Below are 16,889 nucleotides of genomic sequence, written 5' to 3'. Positions count from 1 at the left end.
CCCTGCAAGTATTATCTCTTTCGCTTAATTCAATAAGATAAAATATGCACCATAATTTTTTAATCCGAGATACTTTTCGAAGGAAAGCATGAAGAAAAAGGAACAGAATCAAACTTAAAAGTTTACAGGGGAGAACACAAAAGGTTACTAGCCTCTACGCATGCGCTCGGAGGACTCGCGGGTTGGGCGGAAGGACAGCTCCCCAGAGCTGTGTTTTCCCCGGAAGTGCCTCCTCGCCTCTGGAGTCCGCGCGGACGCGGCTTCCTTACCTCATTTGTCCTCGCCCCTCCCCGTTCCTCTACGTGTTTCGGTTCCTGGTTGGTGCTTCCTGGTCGCAGCCGCGGCAGTGAGTATGTGTGTGACGGACCCCGAGCGATCCGCGACCGGGGACCCTCTGCCCCCCCCCTCCGCCTCGCCCGCGGGGCTGCGGAACTAACGTGTGCCCCACTCTGGCCCTCGCCTCCCGCCTCCCGGTCCTTCGTGGGGCGGCGATGCGCTGCTAATGGCCTCTCAGCTGCGCGCTGCTCCACGCGGCTCAGCGATCGAGCTGGGCTTTCACGGCTCCCTGACCCGAGACCCGGGCTCGGGAAAGGCAGGGCGGCGATGGCCTTGACGGGCACTTCTTCTCTGTTTGCTTTATTCCCCGCCGCCGCTTCCGTGGTTCTCCTGTCCTGGGGAAGCGGGTCACTCCGAAAGCGTGGCGGCCTGGCGCTCAAGGGTGCGTCCGCTCCGGGGCCACTTTAAGCTTGTGCTGTCAAGTAGCCGCCGCAGGAGTGAACCACAGAGAATCTGGGAACTGTGCCCCGTTCCTTCTATAGAACCCGTAGAGTCTGAGTATCTTTCCTATGATAACCCTTTCTTTACCCCTCACACCCCAACAGCAGACAGTTGTAGTCAACTTTAGAGCTGCCTGACACTGGGAGCTCCGCGGTAGGGAGTTGGCAGGCCTGAGTTCCAGCCGTCACTGATGAGGTGTGACGCTCAAAATACCTTTAGGCCAGAGTGTGATTTCAGGGTTGAATGTAGAAAAATTTCAGAGCCCTTTAGCCCATTTTCTCTGAGCCTGGTTTCCCCAAGTCTAAAACCATCCTTGATTTAATGACTAGGCTCCTTTAAAAACCTCTCGATTTCGTTTTGAACAGTTGAACCTTAAATCCATCCGTGTCTATTTAAGACAGTGTTACTTTTTTTTTTTTTTTTTTTTTTTTGGTTTTTTTTTTTGAGACAGGGTTTCTCTGTGGCTTTGGAGCCTGTCCTGGAACTAGCTCTGTAGACCAGGCTGGTCTCGAACTCACAGAGATCCGCCTGCCTCTGCCTCCCGAGTGCTGGGATTAAAGGCGTGCACCACCACCGCCCGGCCGACTGTGTTATGTTTTGAGAACAGTTTAGTATTGCCTTTCAAGGCGACCAGAGGATGGGGAATGAACTGAGAGAGAATTGGAAGTGAAAATTGTATGATAGCTACAAGGTTACTAGTGCATGGGAAAAGGACAACAGCTAATAGGGAAAGGCATTGTTTCCAGATAGGGTCCTAAGGGTAGTTGGATGTAAATCTAAGTAAATTGAGCCTGCTTTTCTTCTATAGAGACGTTCTTTGATGTCGTGTATTGGGATTCTTTACCTCTTTTGATTGGAGGTCGTAGTAACATTTGAAAAATGGGCAGAAATTTTAACTCTTGGACTTGATTTTTTCTTTTGTCATTGTCAGTAGCACACTTAGACTCTTGTCAACCTAAGTTGGGTACCCAGCTTCAGGTGGAGCACTGGCTTAGCATGCCCATGATCCTGGATACCATCCCCAGCACCAAAACATGAATAAAACCAAATTCTGGCTCTAAGTATACTTGAGATGATCTGTGATATCCAGAAGGAAGATCTAAGCTTTGGAAGGAAATGACCAGTAGATAAATGTCTAAGGAGCAATAGTGGCTTTAAATTCTGTAAACTTACCCTTTGTTTAACTTAGAGAGGTTCAGTCACTGAGTCTACCCCTTTCTTTATTACAGTGAGTGGTTTAATGTCATTTCTTTACATAATCTTCATTCCTACTTTTGATATTTCAGATATTAAAATACGGCCAGTCTTCTGTAGTCACAGTACTTTGATAAAGTCTTTGTTTATTTACTTTTTGGGAATGGGGTGTAGAGGGTTGAGACAGAATCTCTTGTAGCCCAAGCTGACTTGGAATTTGCTAAATAGCCAAGACTTGCCTTGACATCCCGACCTTTCTGCCTCCATCTCCCAAATGCTAGGATTACTTTGTGTCCCTGTCCACCAACACACAGGACTTTGATAAAGTTTTCTGAGTGCTAGTTTAGGAGGGTCTTAGATAGTACATTTATAAGTTTAAATGTCTATTCCTAATTAAAATGCCTGTTTCAATGTCATTCCTGAAGGCAGTAAGTGGATATGTCAGATAAATTTAGGTGTTAGACCAGTGCACATATAGCAATATTTATTTGAATTTATTTATTTTAAAATCTTAGTGATGCTTGGCTTAGAATCAAGAACATGTGAAGTACCCTAGCTGTGCTCTTAACTGTCCAGCCTTGGGTAGGTCTCATTATGTCCTAGGATCTGTTTCTTCATGTGTATATAAAAGGGGCGGTGTTAACTAATCCAACAGGTACCTTCTAGATTTGAATGTTTGTCATAAACATGCTGTGTTACTAGTTAAGTATGTGTGGGAATCGTAATGAACAAAGGCTACGAAAGTCTAAATCAAGGGATATGTGTGTGCACATATGTCTATATACATTATACTCATCTCTGAGTAGACTTTAAAAATTTAAGTGAATTGATTGTAATTAAAGTTGTAGCAAACCAAAACAGCTTGAGGCAAACCTTCACCCTGGCATCCATGAGCCCCGTAAATAGAAGAGAGCATGTTATGCCAGAACACAATTTTCAAGTACAGAAGGTACAAAATCCTCTTAACAGCCATAGGGGCTAAATTGTTAAATTCATTTTTCTACATTTCATGGAAAGAGATAAATCCTTAGACCCAAAGAAGTCAGTTTTTTATTATGGCTCTGTAGTTTATTTTTGGCATACATTCACAGGTGTGCCTATGGCTCTATTCTTAATCCCTTTCCTTTGGGATGGCTCCAAGAGTAGTACAAATTTGTAACTCTGTAATTTAGCTCTTTAATTTTTTCTGTGCTGCCCTGGAATTAGGTTTTATCTTAAGTCCACACTGGATCCTCAGGATGGATCCACTGAGGATTTTGAAGGAAGCATAATTCCTTTGACTTCTTTTAGAATTAATTTACCTATTAAATAAAAAGGAAAGAATTCATCTTTCATTTGAATTCCTCTGAGGCTAACATTTCAATATAAACCGATAAATGTCATAGCATTATTATTCAGACAACCACATTCAACTTGTGTGACAATAACAGCATAGCAACCTGAAAGACTACAAGGAAGGAACTGTATACTGTATCCTTTAAAAGAAAAAAAAGTATTAATTTTGTTTTGTTCTCTCTCCCTCTTTTTTTTTTCTAAATAGGATCTCACAGCTCACACCTTAGAATTTGCTTTGTAGCTGAGGATGACCTTGAATTTCTTATTCTCTTGCTTCCTTCTGGAAGTGCTGGAATTACACCAAAAATTAGTTCTTTATTTCTGGAAAACAACACCCAAACTAACATGAGTGGAATGCATTTTTTGCCTCTTAGATTTTTGGAGTCTGCTAGTTCTCTTAGCGAAGCAGATATAACATCTGATGTTCTGGCAGAGATTCAAACCTACGAAAACAGCCACTCTCTCTTAATTGTATCTGTGGAGCTGAGGGTGCGAGGAAGAAGAAGTTGGCAATGTTACTTTCTTCTAGGATGCTCCGGGTTCTTAGACAAGTGTTTCTACTTTCCCCAGAGCTATTATTTTTGATCAACATTTTATTGGTAGATAATTGAAACAGCTACTGTGTAGATTTTGTTTAGTTGTTTTTCCAGGCAGGGTTTCTCTGTGTAACAGTCCTGGCTCCTGGAACTTGCATTGTGGAGCAGGCTGGCCTGGAACTCTCAGAGATCTGCCTGCCTCTGCCTCCCCAGTGCTTAAAAGTCATGCCCCACCACCGCCATTTAACATTTAGATTGTTGGCTAATGCTTTGGAATGGTTAAAGACAACTAAGAAGTTATCCTGTCACAATTTCTATATTCTTGGTATGTGTTAGACCTTTTTTTGAGGCTAAAGAACAAGGGCTTAATGACAGAATTCATGCTTTCAAACATTTATAAACATCTCCAAATTCTAGCTGCTCTGCTTGGCTATTGTGTCCTGTTGTTTAACAAAGTGCACAAGGTCCCAGTCCTCCTGGGATTTGTGATTTGTACTCCTGGGACATTTACATTGAATAAATAATTAGAAATGTGAATGTTTTATAAAATACTATGTAAGCCTCTGACGTAGGCCACTTAATTCCTTTTGGTGAGAAGTCCTGTTAAAGCAGAGCTGAAAGATACACAGGAAATTTTTTTAGACATATTCCCAAAGCTATGATTTTTTTTTGTCTCAATTTTAGGTATTTACAAAATTTGTGTTTCAAATGCATTTTTACAATCAATATGGGACTATGTATGTTATCACAGTTTTTTTTTAAATACATTCTTTTGGCCAAAGATCTGAAGTCCATAGGATTGATAGTATCATTATTGTTAGTAGTGATAGTACTTTCAACATTGGGGATCAAACCTAGTGTTATTTCACATACTAAGCTTGCAGTTTACTGTTGAGCTACACTCATCTGTTTTTAAGTTGAGAATAAATACACTTGTAGATGTGAAAAGGGCGGCCTGTTGTGATGTTTAGTATGCTAAGTCATACTTGAGGTAATATCCTTGTTGAGAAATTATACCTGGAAAGAGGCGATACAGAGTTAAAGGATAGAGTGAAGACAGGTGGTTCTGTTCTGCCATGCTTATTGTTCTCTTACAGCATGATAAATAAACATACCTATTTCCTTGTAAAAATTTTTGCCAGGTGGTGGTAACACAAGTCATTAATCCCAGCACTCAGGAGGCAGAGGCAGGTGGATCTCTTGAGTTTGAGGCCAACTTGGTCTTCAGAATGAGTTCCAGGACAGCCAGGGCTACATAGAGAAACCCCATCTCAGAAAAAAAAAAAAAAAAAAAAAGAGAAAGAAAGAAAAGTTAATCGAGCACTTTAATTCTAGCACTCAGGTAGGAGGATCACTTTAAGACACCCTTTAAAAAAGAAAGAAAAAGAGAAGAATGAAAAGGTCATCCCAAGGTGAATGGACTAGGAAGAGAGACTTTTTAGGAGTCTTAACTTTTTTTTTCTTGTTTTGGTTTTTTGAGACAGGATTTTTTTTTTTCTGTAGCCTCGACTGTCCTAGAACTCACTCTGTAGACCAGGCTGGCCTGTAACTCACAGAGATCCGTCTGCCTCTGCCTCCCGAGTGCTGGGATTAAAGGTGTGCGCCACTACCGCCCAACTTGGGAGGTCTGAGTGTCATTCTAGTACAGCGGTTCTCAACCTGTGCTTTGTGATTCCTTTGGGGACTAAAACGACCCTTTCACAGATATTTATAATATCAGATATTTATAATATGATTTATAACAGTAGCAAAATTATAGTTATGAACTAGCAAGGAAATGGTTGGGGGTTGCCATAACACAAAGAACTGTATTAAAGGATTGCAGCATTAGGAAGGTTGAAGACCACCCTTCTAGAGGATGATAACAAGATTTATAAACATGGAAAAGTGATAGTCTTAGGAAAAATAGAAACATTTTAATATGCTAAGAAAAAGTGGTGGTCTTCAAAGTGAGCTCTGGGGTGATAGTAACTAACTAAACAAGATCGTAGCTTTTAAGTACCTTCTGGTATGACTCTTACAGCATTACAGCGACTGACTTTCCACAATGTTTGGCGGCTATGAGACTATAGAAGCATATGAAGATGATCTTTATCGTGACGATTCATCTAGTGAGCTGAGTGTCGACAGTGAGGTGGAATTTCAGCTCTACAGCCAAGTCCATTATGCCCAGAGTCTGCATAATGCCGACAAGGAAAGAGGGTATGAGGAAAAGAACTGTGAGAATCCTGAAATACCAGGGATTCAACCAAATCAGAAGAACTTAATCGTTCTTTCAGATAGTGAAGTCATCCAGTTATCAGATACATCGGAGGCCATCACATTATCTGATGAAGATAGTATTTATAAATGTGAAAGAAAAAATATTAAAGTCCAAGCCCAAGAAAAGAGCCAAAGTCCTGCTTCTCCTCATTCTAATACATTGGCTAAGAAACACAAGAGGGATCATAAGAAGCCTGAACTTGAAGAGAGATCAAGTGTGATCCGAGAGGTCATGATCATAGAGGTCAGTTCAGAGGAGGAGGAAGAAAGTACCATTTCAGAGAATGAAAATGTGGAGAGCTGGATGCTGCTGGGCTGTGAGGAAGATGATAAAGACAACGACATCCTTCTCAATCTTGTGGGATGTGAAGGCACTGGTGCTGAAGGTTAGTGTCAGACTGCTTTTCCTAGATAAAAGACCGGTAGGGTCTTTCTTTCTTTCTTTTTTAAGATTTATTTATTCATGTATTTTATGTTATATGAGTACTGTCTTCATGCACACCAGAAGAAAGAATCTGATCCCATTATAGGTGGTCATGAGTCATCATGTGGTTGCTGGGAACTGAACCCAGGTCCTCTGGAAGAGCAGTCAAGTGCTCTTAACTGCTGAGCCATCTCTCCAGCCCTGGGTCTGATCCATTTCATTTCTCACTTTTTGGTCTTGTTTCTCATGAGATTCTCCTACCAGAGGTACTCTAGTGGTGCTTTGTTCGAACATGATAAAGATCTGTTGGAGTATCAAGGAAGCTGCTTGAACTGTAAGCAAGTTCATAGCATTTCTTCATGTTTAACTCAAGTCATTCTGGACCAAAATCCTTAGTTCTTTTCTCTGTTGACACAGGTGAGAGTATTCCATCTACTTGGCTTTGTGTTCTTATTTGGCCAGCTCTGTTGGAACTGCCTCTTACTTGGTTTGCCTCTCCAGGAGTTAGCCAGATAACAAGTCCTGGAATGCCTAGTACTAGGATTAGGATTTCAGGAACTCCAGATCCAGTAAGACAGGAGGAGCATAGTAGATTGTAGGAGAAAATGCAAATTTGAAGCACCACATTCCTGAAGGTGAAAGTTGTGGTGTTTTTGCTCCCTTTGTCACGTGTAGTCTTCTGACTTAAAAGTTCCCTTCATTTTCCTCCCTTTGTGCCTAAAGGTAAGTCTCTTACAGTCCATTTCTAAGTGGTTTTATAATCTGCCCTGCATGTTAGTATTCTTGAGATGTCCTGTGGCTCAGAGTCTTTGGCTAGTATTTCAAGATTTAGTGCCTCCCTGCTGTTTTCTGAGAAGATGATGACATTCAATATAGATCATGCTTGGGTCCCCAAGAAGTGTCAGACTTTTTTTCTGTTTTTAAGGAATCAGTTAGGCTTCCAATTTCTTAACTATTCAACCTTTTGTTGGGAAGTTGACTTGTATAGTTCTTAAAGAAATAGGGGCTAAGGATATAGCTTATTTATTATAGTACCCATCTGTCATGGGGCAAGGCCTAGGTTTGATCTCCAGTACCTTGTAAACCAGTTGTGGTGATATCACCTGTAGTCCGAGGCCAGTCTCAAATACAAGAGACCCTGTCTTTAAAAAAAAAGACAGGTGGCCAGTAGTTTGAACCTCAGAAGTTGAGAGCAAGAATAATAAAAAGAAAGGATAGTAGTTAAGCAACAGAATCAATTGAAGTTCTGTCTGAACAAGGGAGAAATAATAACGTTTTTCCATAGAAGGGGAGAAACTTTTAGAGACTAAACCTGTTCGTTAGCTAAGGGAGGTTTTGTAAGATAAGATTGGCTGTTATATGTTATTAAAACTTACTGCTAAGTCTTCTAATATTTCTAGAGGTAGAGAAGAAAGATATATGATTTACTTGGGACAGTACCATGACTTGAGAATAGAGGTTGGAAGATGCCATTTCTTTAAAGCCGCCGATGGAGTCTTCTGTGCCTGTAGTTGTAGTTTTTGTATCTGGTGATTGAAAACATATGTATTAGTAAGCAGCTGCTGATATTCTCTTACAAGACTTAGTGCTTTCTAATCACAACACTGTACATTGGTTAATGCACATATGTGGAAGATAATCTTTATATGTGACTTGGTACCCAAGCTGTAATTAATTGTGTAACTCTATTGGAGTCTGACACTCAGAGATTAGAATTCTTTATGCTAGCACATCAACAATAAAAGAATAAAAATATTGAGTAGAAGTAATGTTCAGGCCGGGAGGTGGTGGTTAACACCATTAATCCTAGCACTTGGGAGGCAGAGACAAGCAAATCTCTGTGAGTTCAAGGGTAGTCTGATTTATAAGAGCTAGTTCCAGGACAGCTAAGGCTGTTACTTGGAGAAACTCTTGTTTCGAAAAACAAAACAAAAAACTGAAGTAGTGTTCAATCAAATTTTTTTAATATGTATTTATTTATTATGTATACAGTATTCTGTCTGTATGCCTGCAGGCCAGAAGAGGGCACCAGACCCCATTACAGATGGTTGTAAGCCACCATGTGGTTGCTGGGAATTGAACTCACGACCTTTGGAAGAGCAGGCAATGCTCTTAACCTCTGAGCCATCTCTCCAGCTCCTCAATCAAAATTTGAAAAATATGAACTTGTGAACTCACTTTGAAGGATTCCTTCTTTTTCGGGGGAAGGGCTGGTATTTCTTGCTGAGTATCTTGATTTGGTGCCTTATGTTATTTTAGCTTTAACATACTGAAGAGAAAGTTATATACAGGTCTCTGCTGGTTTAAGGATCTGCAGAGATGGTGAAGCTAAAGGGAGTGTAAAGATAATTTGTAAAAACATGAAGTAGGCATTGACTTTATGGAAGAACTTGAAACTGGGGAAGGGTGGCCCTGAGAAAGAGAAGTTGCTAAGGATATGGACCTAAAGAGGAAGTAGCTTAATGGTAGAAGATGGACACGATGTGTCACTGGAGTAGGAGTATAGTGTATAGGCAGGGTTACCTTTCTCCTTTTGGATGATGAGGGAACCCAGTTAGAGAGAAGGTGTCCATAAGAGGGCATTAATAAAGACAGGTTGTTGTTTAAAAAGTTTTAATAGAGGAAAATGTTTATTTATTTGTAAATTTTTACTTTTAAAAATTACATTTTTAGTTTTATCTCTCTGTGTATTTATGCATGCATGTTGTGCATACATAAGTTTGGGCATGTGAATGCCATGGCAATCTTGTGGAGACCAGAGGACAACTTAAAAGAGTTAGTTCTTTCTCTCCTTCCACCTTGTGGGTCCTGGGAATCTAACACAATTTACAGCTCACTAAGCCGCCTCGCCAGCCATCATTCATTAAAATTGTGTAAGTGTTGAGGCATAGAAAGTAAGGGTGGTGCTAATAGAACTAACTGTAGATTCTGAGAACCCTGAGAAAAACGGAATGAGTAAAATAGAGAATGGCATGAGTACGTGGAAGTGCACTTACTTTAAACGAGAGAGACAAATTGTTTATTTAACAGGCAAATATAATAAGCTGAGTAATTTTGTAAAAATCTGAGCCATTGGAGTTAAGTCTCTCAATATTCCAATTCTAATAATAGATATTGTTGAAATTTTGTGTTCTATAGACAAATAGAATTAGTGAATTTGTACTAGTCTATAAGTATGGAAGACTATATAAATGCATATATTTAGTATTTTCCCTCTAGATATATTTTTACAGATAGTTCATAGGTGCCATAGATTTTTAGCAATCTCAGTATACATTTCTTTCTTTCATTAAGAACTTCTACATTTTTGTCCAAAGGAAGGGCTTTTACAAAATTTTCTCTTTAGCATGTTACAGTTGCCAGCATCACTATTCTTAAACTTTAGGACTGCTGTTAAATAAAATTAGGGAGATGTAACATAAGCTTTGTGATGTCATGATAGCTGATCTGAGAACTGGAAGGACTACGGAGTGACTGGGAGGCAGGCAACCTGCAGCACAGAGAAGCTGGACAAATGGATGATTCTTACCAGCAAATAGAGAAGGATTGTGCAAGATGCTGCCAAACTGTTCAGAATGGCATACAGTTGGAAATTTAATGCAATGGTTATTTCTGGAATTTTCCATTTGAGATTTTTGTAGATTGTAGTTGACCATGTATAACACTCTGTGGAGACCAAACCATGGACATAGGAAGACTACTGTGTTAGAAAAGGGTGTCTGCTATTGGGAGAGAAGATGCACGAGAAGAAACAAGCATGTTTTCATTGGTGTAGTGAATGTCAAGCATTGTTGGCATAAGACAACTAAAGAATAGAGACAATAAATCCTTTGGGGATTATTTTTCTTGGATAGAAAATGACATTTAACTGTAGGAATAGTGGTTAATTCTTCCTTGTAGGTTTTTATTATGGATTAAACGTTGTCATGGATTCCATGTAAACCAGCTTTAACAATCATAGTTGCATAGATCTTAGAACTTCAGACTGATCTTTTTTTGCCTATAAGTCCATGGTTCTGCCATTATTTTGAAAGAGAACATAGACGTAATGTCATTTCACTCATACATACAGTATATGTTTCACTCGGTGAAGCGTTCTGAACTGTGAAAGTTCTTTTTAAATTAATCATTGTCACACCCAAACAACTTGCCAATAACTGCTTGTCATCAAATATTAGTCAGATTTCACAAACTACATTTTTTCCCCTTAGAGTTAATTTTAATCCTAGATGATCTGTACATTATAGTTTGTAGCTGATTGCAATTTATAGCTCATCTTGATCTTCTCTATTTTCTCTTTGTAATGCAGTTATACCACTTGAACTGTTTTCCCTCTAGAATTTTCTATCTGCATTTTTGTTTTATTTAATATATCTTATCGTCTTGCCTATTGTGACTTATTATCCCTTTACTTACTTTATTACCTTGATACATAGGCTCTTCTGTTTCATTTTATTTTAATATATTTATTTTACATATTTTAAAAATATGTATTTTTATATTATGGTATAATTACATTATTTCTCCCTTTTTCCCCTCCTTCCAACCCTCCCATGTTACCTACCACTAGCTCTCTTTCAAATTGGTGCCTTCTTTTTTCTTAATTGTGTGTGTGTGTGTTGGTATCCCTAAATATATAAATGCAGTCTGCTTAGTTCATATAATGTTACTTATGTGTATGTTTTCAGGGTGACCATTGGACAGCCAAGTTGTGTGGTCTTCCCTGTGGAAGGCTATTTCTACCACTCTTAGCGTTCCTCAGTTGCCAGTAGTTCTTAGTTCTTTGTGAAGGTTGAGGCCTCCTGGCCACCTCACCCTCCCAACTCACTCCGCCACTTTAGTGTTTTCCTTATTTAGCTTATGTGTAGGCAGTTTTGTTGATGAGACTTCATGAGTGAGTGTAGCTTCTGATATTTCTAGGAGAGACAGTCTCACAGTAAATTTCCTAATCCTCTGGCTCTTACAATCTTGAAGCTTTAGGTACAGGAGTCAAGTTAAAGATGTATCATTGGGATCTTCTCCACAACTCTGTATTTTCATTGTTGTGGTTTTCTGTAATGGTCTCTGTTGTGAAGATTTCCTTGATGAGGGCTAAGAACTACATTTATTTATGGGTATAAGGATAAGTTATGTAAGTGTAGCTGGATTGTGCTAGATAAGATTAGCTTTTTAAAATTTAACTTTGTCTTATATAAATATTTTTTAGTTTCCAAATTCAAACCTATTCAGATAGACTATCTTTTAAGTCCATCCTGTTGCTGCTCTTGCTCTTATGGATGCAGATTAAGAAAAAAACAATGCTTTGTCATGTTAAAGTAAAAACAAACAAAAATACACACACATCTCATGGTGTTCTCTCTTTCCCTTTGTTAAATAATTAGGACACACTATAACACTTACTACCTTTTTTTCTTCTTTTAATAATATATACTGAACCGGGTGATGGTGGCGCACTCCTTTAATCCCAGCACTCGGGAGGCGGGGGCAGGCGGATCTCTGTGAGTTCGAGGCCAGCCTGGTCTACAAGAGCTAGTTCCAGGACAGGCTCCAAAGCCACAGAGAAACCCTGTCTCAAAAAAAAAAAAAAAAAATAATAATATATACTGAAATTGAGTTTTGTTTTATTTTTTGAAATTGAATTTCTATTGCCAAGTAAAGATGTTTCTCATAGGACTGAATTATTTTTGTATCTCTTACGGTACACAATGATCATGTTTTCTGAATATAGGTAAAGAATAACTTCAGATAGTCGGTGAATATTAGTAAACTTGTTACACTATTAAAGTGAATTTTATTTTTATTTTTATTTTTTTGGTTTTTCGAGACAAGGTTTCTCTGTAGCTTTGGTGCCAGTCCCGGAACTAGCTCTTGTTGTAATTTCAGAAGGTGAATTCATGCAGAGCCCTTGCTGAGTTCCTGGGACTTTATAGGCTCTCAACAAAGGCTTGGACCTGAAAAGAATTGAGTAGAATGGGTAGCTATTTAAATTTGTTTTTCTTCTTTTGCATTTTTTAATTTACTCCTTGATCATTTTGTACAGTGTATCCTGATCATATCTACTACCAGCCTCATCTCCCCGCTACATATCTCCCTAGTGTTCCTCTCCACCTTCATGTCCTCCTCCTTTCAGTTTTTCAGACACTTGAATTATTTGATTTGATTTGGGCCTTTACATATGCCATTTTTCTTTTTGGATCAGTCTCTGCCTTGCCTGACTGATGCCTCTTTACCCTTCAGGTGTCAGTTTAAAGTTTACCGAATGAAGGACTGCTTCTAGTTTCTCAGTATTAGATGTCAAGAGTCTACACAGTTGACTAACTGTGACTTGAGGTATCTTATACAAAAAGCCCAAATAGTTGTTCTTGTCTCTAATATAGTACTTTCTTTAGATATATTTTATTTTATTTTTTTTCCAGAATGAAAATACTGGTGTATTTATGTAATGCAAAGAGAAGTACAGATAGAAATCTTCAAAACGCAAGTTACATTAATAAAAACATAGCAGTTTAAGCAAAAAGTATTATACAGTACTTGCAATGTAGTCCTTCAGTTCCAAATGACAATGTCTATATATTTTATTTGAGCTGGTGACATTTTGTAATCTACTAGTTTATGAGACAATCTTAAATCTTAAAAGAAACAAACCACTGTGCAAGCATTTATTAAGGTATTGGGATTCAAGAGTTGTCACATAGTCCCTGTTTTAGAAGCTTTAAAATGCTTGATAATAGAGAAAACTCATTAATGTTGTATTTAAATACAGTTCTAGAAGAACAAGAGATGTTTATTTAAAAGGCTTCTCAGGTGGAGATAGATGGCTTGGTAATTTAGAGCACTTGTTGCTCTTGCCTGATTTCTGTTCCCAGAGTTTCCATGTTGGTTTATAGCCATCTGTAGCTCAAGTTCCAGGGCATTCAAAGCCCTGCCCTGATTTCTGTGGGCACTAGGCATTCATATGGTGTACATGCATATATATGAAGGTGAAATATGAATACATAGAAAATAAATCTAAATTTAAAAGTAAAAAAACTTTGTAAAGTACTTGCAGTGCAAGCATGAGGACATAATTTTGTTCTCTAGCACCTGGGTGGTGGCGCACGCCTTTAATCCCAGCACTTGGGAGGCAGAGGCAGGCAGATCTCTGTGAGTTCGAGACCAGCCTGGTCTACAAGAGCTAGTTCCAGGACAGGCTCCAAAACCACAGAGAAACCCTGTCTCAAAAAACCAAAAAAAGAAAAAAAAAAAAAAAAGCATGGCATGATTGCATGTACTTGTAATTCTAACACTGGGGAGGCAAAGACAGGCAGATCCCTGGGGCTTCCTGGCCAGATAGCTTAGCCTAATTGACAAGCACCAGATCCCAACAGGAGACTCTGTCTCAAAAAACAGTACAGTCAGTTCCTGAAGAACAACTCCCAAGGTTGATCTCTGGCCTTCATGCATGTGCACACATACACTCGCCTATCACACATGTGCACCTGCACATGAACACACAGGGAGGCTCCGGAGGGAGAGTGGTGCCTGCAAATGAAAAAGCTTGCTAGCTTGGTATTTTGTCTCCATGTATGTCTGTGCACCCTGTGTATGCCTGGTGCTTTCAGAGACCAGAGCAGGGCATCAGATCCCCTAGAACTGGAGTTATAGAGGGTGGTAAGCCACCATGTGAGGGCTGGGAAACGAACTTGAGTCCTCTGGAAAAGTAGTTAACCATTGAGCTATCTCTTCAGCCCCTTTATGCAGAGTTTTTGAAAGTAGAACATTTAAAAAATGTAATTTTGGCTTTTTATAGGGTGTCATCTTTTTTTAATCGTGTGAGCATAGGAAAAGAATCAAATTGTTTAGTTTGGAATCATTAATAAAATAAGCTTTACTTAGTTCTTCAGATCTTTAAGGTAGTATTTTCCTCCCTTTTTTTTATTCATCAACTTAATTTCAGTAATTACAGTTCTCATGACTTCCTAGACCTAATTGGTTATAAAAATGAGTTACCATTTGACACACTTCTCATGGATGTAGTTTAATATCTGTTTTACAATAAAAAAAAAAGCCACATGCTAGAGCTTCAGTGACCAAGAGTATCCAGGAGTCCTCCCCAGTGTGTTCAGCTTTTGTAAGCCTGGACTATACAATTCCTAAAGCTGCTTTGAGCTGTGTCTCTAGTTGTACATGTCACCTTCCACTTAACTGTTGTAAGGGCATCTTTTTTTTATTTACTTTCTAATTAGCATAATGACTTGAGCTGTGTTATTCAGTTGTTGTAGGAAGAGAAGAAATAAAAAATGTTCAGATTCAACTTTACTTGTGAATGGGTGAAGTTTAAAAGCCTCTATGGCTATTGTTCTGCAGACTACAAATCTTATTGGAAACCCACAAAATCCGAGGCGGCTTTGGGTAGGATTTTAATAACATTGTGGAATGTTGATATTGCGTATCATTAATTTAACTGTGATTTCGTGGTACAACCAGAAATTTTGGTATGTATTCTTTCAAAGTCAGTTTATGACTTCAGTCTAAATTCATTTCATTGCTTAAAAAAAAAATCATTGTTCAATACCAGGGAAGAGAATTAAATTTTGCTTCTTATTTTCATAGATGTACTAAATTCACTAGAAACTGCTCAGTGGAAAACTACCTTGATGTATTTATTGAACTGGTGACAGTACAGTGCTATTTAAAAATGTTACTTTATCTGTAGGTTTACTTATTGCTTTGGAATGGAGAAGCATAAAATTACGTGGGCAACATTTTCATTCTTGTCAGAGGAACTTGAGTCCTGAAGTGTTTAGGTGCAGTGTTTAAATGTAATTTTCACATAGCTTCTTGCTATAAAAATAACCTATTGTATATAAAAATCATTTGTATAATGTTATTAAGTATAACTGATAGGCATGATATTTTTATGGTCAGGATATAAATTTTATATGAATGACAAATGTTTAGATTATGAAACCTTTTTCAAAAGAAATACTGAACATTTGATCCTTTTTTTCCATGAGAATAGAGGCTACACAGATAATTCCTTTATTTATAGAATTTATTTTTAAGACTGCTAAATTTATGTGAATTTCAAGTAAATTGTTCCTTTCTTAAATGCTCCCATTGTGGCTAGTAATAAAGCATTGATGGAAGTTTCTCATTCTAAAAAATTTCCTTTATTTCATTGCTTATCTTTGTTTGATTATGTATTAAAGGTATTGTGGTTAAGATTTTGACATTTTCAGTTACTTGCCCAATTGCTGTTTCTTCTGCTAAGAATTAGAGATAACCATTTTAGTTGAGCAGACACCATGTGTAAGGCCACATTTTCTTTTAAAAATGTACGGAGTACATAAAGGCATACCTGTGATTTTCCTTTTCATTTAAGTCTTGGTCCAGTCACGTTTTCTCTGGTGTCTTTGGTTTAATTCTAGAGATAAAATTTACTTTGTAGTACCCATTTGGATTCAAGGAATGGATGAAACAAATGATTTTAAGTAACTCTTATTCTGCTGACTGTGTAACTTTAATTTCTGGGACAAGGTCTTAACCTTAGAATTTCAGTTTTTGTCAGTTTTGAAAGTTAGTTCACTGCGAACACATTTTAAAGGAAGAAGCAAAACTGTGATAGTGAAATAGTTTGTGCCATTCTTTGCTTTAAGCTAGTCATATGCCCCCAGGTGAGAGAACAGCATTTAAGAACCTCAAGGGCTATCTATTAAGGAAACTGTTTTTTATTGGCAAGTTTCTTGAAGTGAGTCGGTCACATTCACTTTTGCTCTTTAACTGTAGAACACTTGCAACAGAATTGTCCACACTAGAAAGACCTACCTTTATAGAGAACTTTTCAGCACCCTCCGTATTTGTAGTTAATAAGGAATTCTGAAGATCAGGAAAGTTTGGTCATGGCTGATAAATGAGTTTGCTTAAGTCCTACAAGTGCTTTAAAAAAAATCAGGTGAGAAATTCAGGATTATAGCAGATACAATTAACTGAAGGAAGGTGGTTTCTGAAGTTGTGGAATTACATTAACCCTGCAAGTTAGTCTTTACACTGCACTAGCTGTTCTTAGGTGTTAAATTGTCTGCTTTAAGCATAATGAATTTTTATCAGACTTTTAGAAATAATGCTACTTTATACATTTAAGGAGAAATTTCATTTCCAGTAAAATTTCTGTGTTACAAAAAGAACTTGAGCGATTTCTTCAGTTCCATACGGGCATGTATTTTGATCATTCTGTTGTCTGTTCCTGCTCATTCGATTTGCTCTAGGTGTGACACAGACTTTTGTGGTGAATATATCTAACTTAAATATTGTGTGTTTCAGTATTGCCTAATAATTATTTAAACCTGATATCATGGATGTCAACTATTTGAAGAAGTTTA

At 38.2% G+C, this 16,889-nt stretch overlaps 1 protein-coding gene across 3 annotated transcripts in view; it reads left to right on the top strand.

Annotated features, from left to right (window-relative positions):
* Positions 1 to 220: 220 nt before the first annotated feature.
* The window catches only part of Zcchc7 (zinc finger CCHC-type containing 7), a 163,496-nt gene continuing 146,827 nt past the window's right edge, over positions 221 to 16,889 (top strand). Inside the window, exons 1-2 of one of the 3 annotated variants that reach the window (XM_050156152.1) lie at positions 221 to 346; positions 5,866 to 6,490. In XM_050156152.1, the coding sequence (XP_050012109.1) occupies positions 5,890 to 6,490 (601 nt within the window). In that variant the 5' untranslated portion in view covers positions 221 to 346; positions 5,866 to 5,889. Of the gene's footprint in view, positions 355 to 5,865; positions 6,491 to 16,889 lie in introns of all 3 variants that reach the window. The other 2 variants (XM_050156154.1, XM_050156155.1) reach the window with 2 other exon arrangements.

The sequence above is a fragment of the Alexandromys fortis genome, unplaced genomic scaffold (assembly GCF_014885135.2).
Source record: "Alexandromys fortis isolate MF-2015 unplaced genomic scaffold, M_Fortis_MF-2015_v1.1 scaffold_92, whole genome shotgun sequence".
Lineage (NCBI taxonomy): Eukaryota > Metazoa > Chordata > Mammalia > Rodentia > Cricetidae > Alexandromys > Alexandromys fortis.
This window is presented reverse-complemented; position numbering and strand designations above follow the sequence as displayed.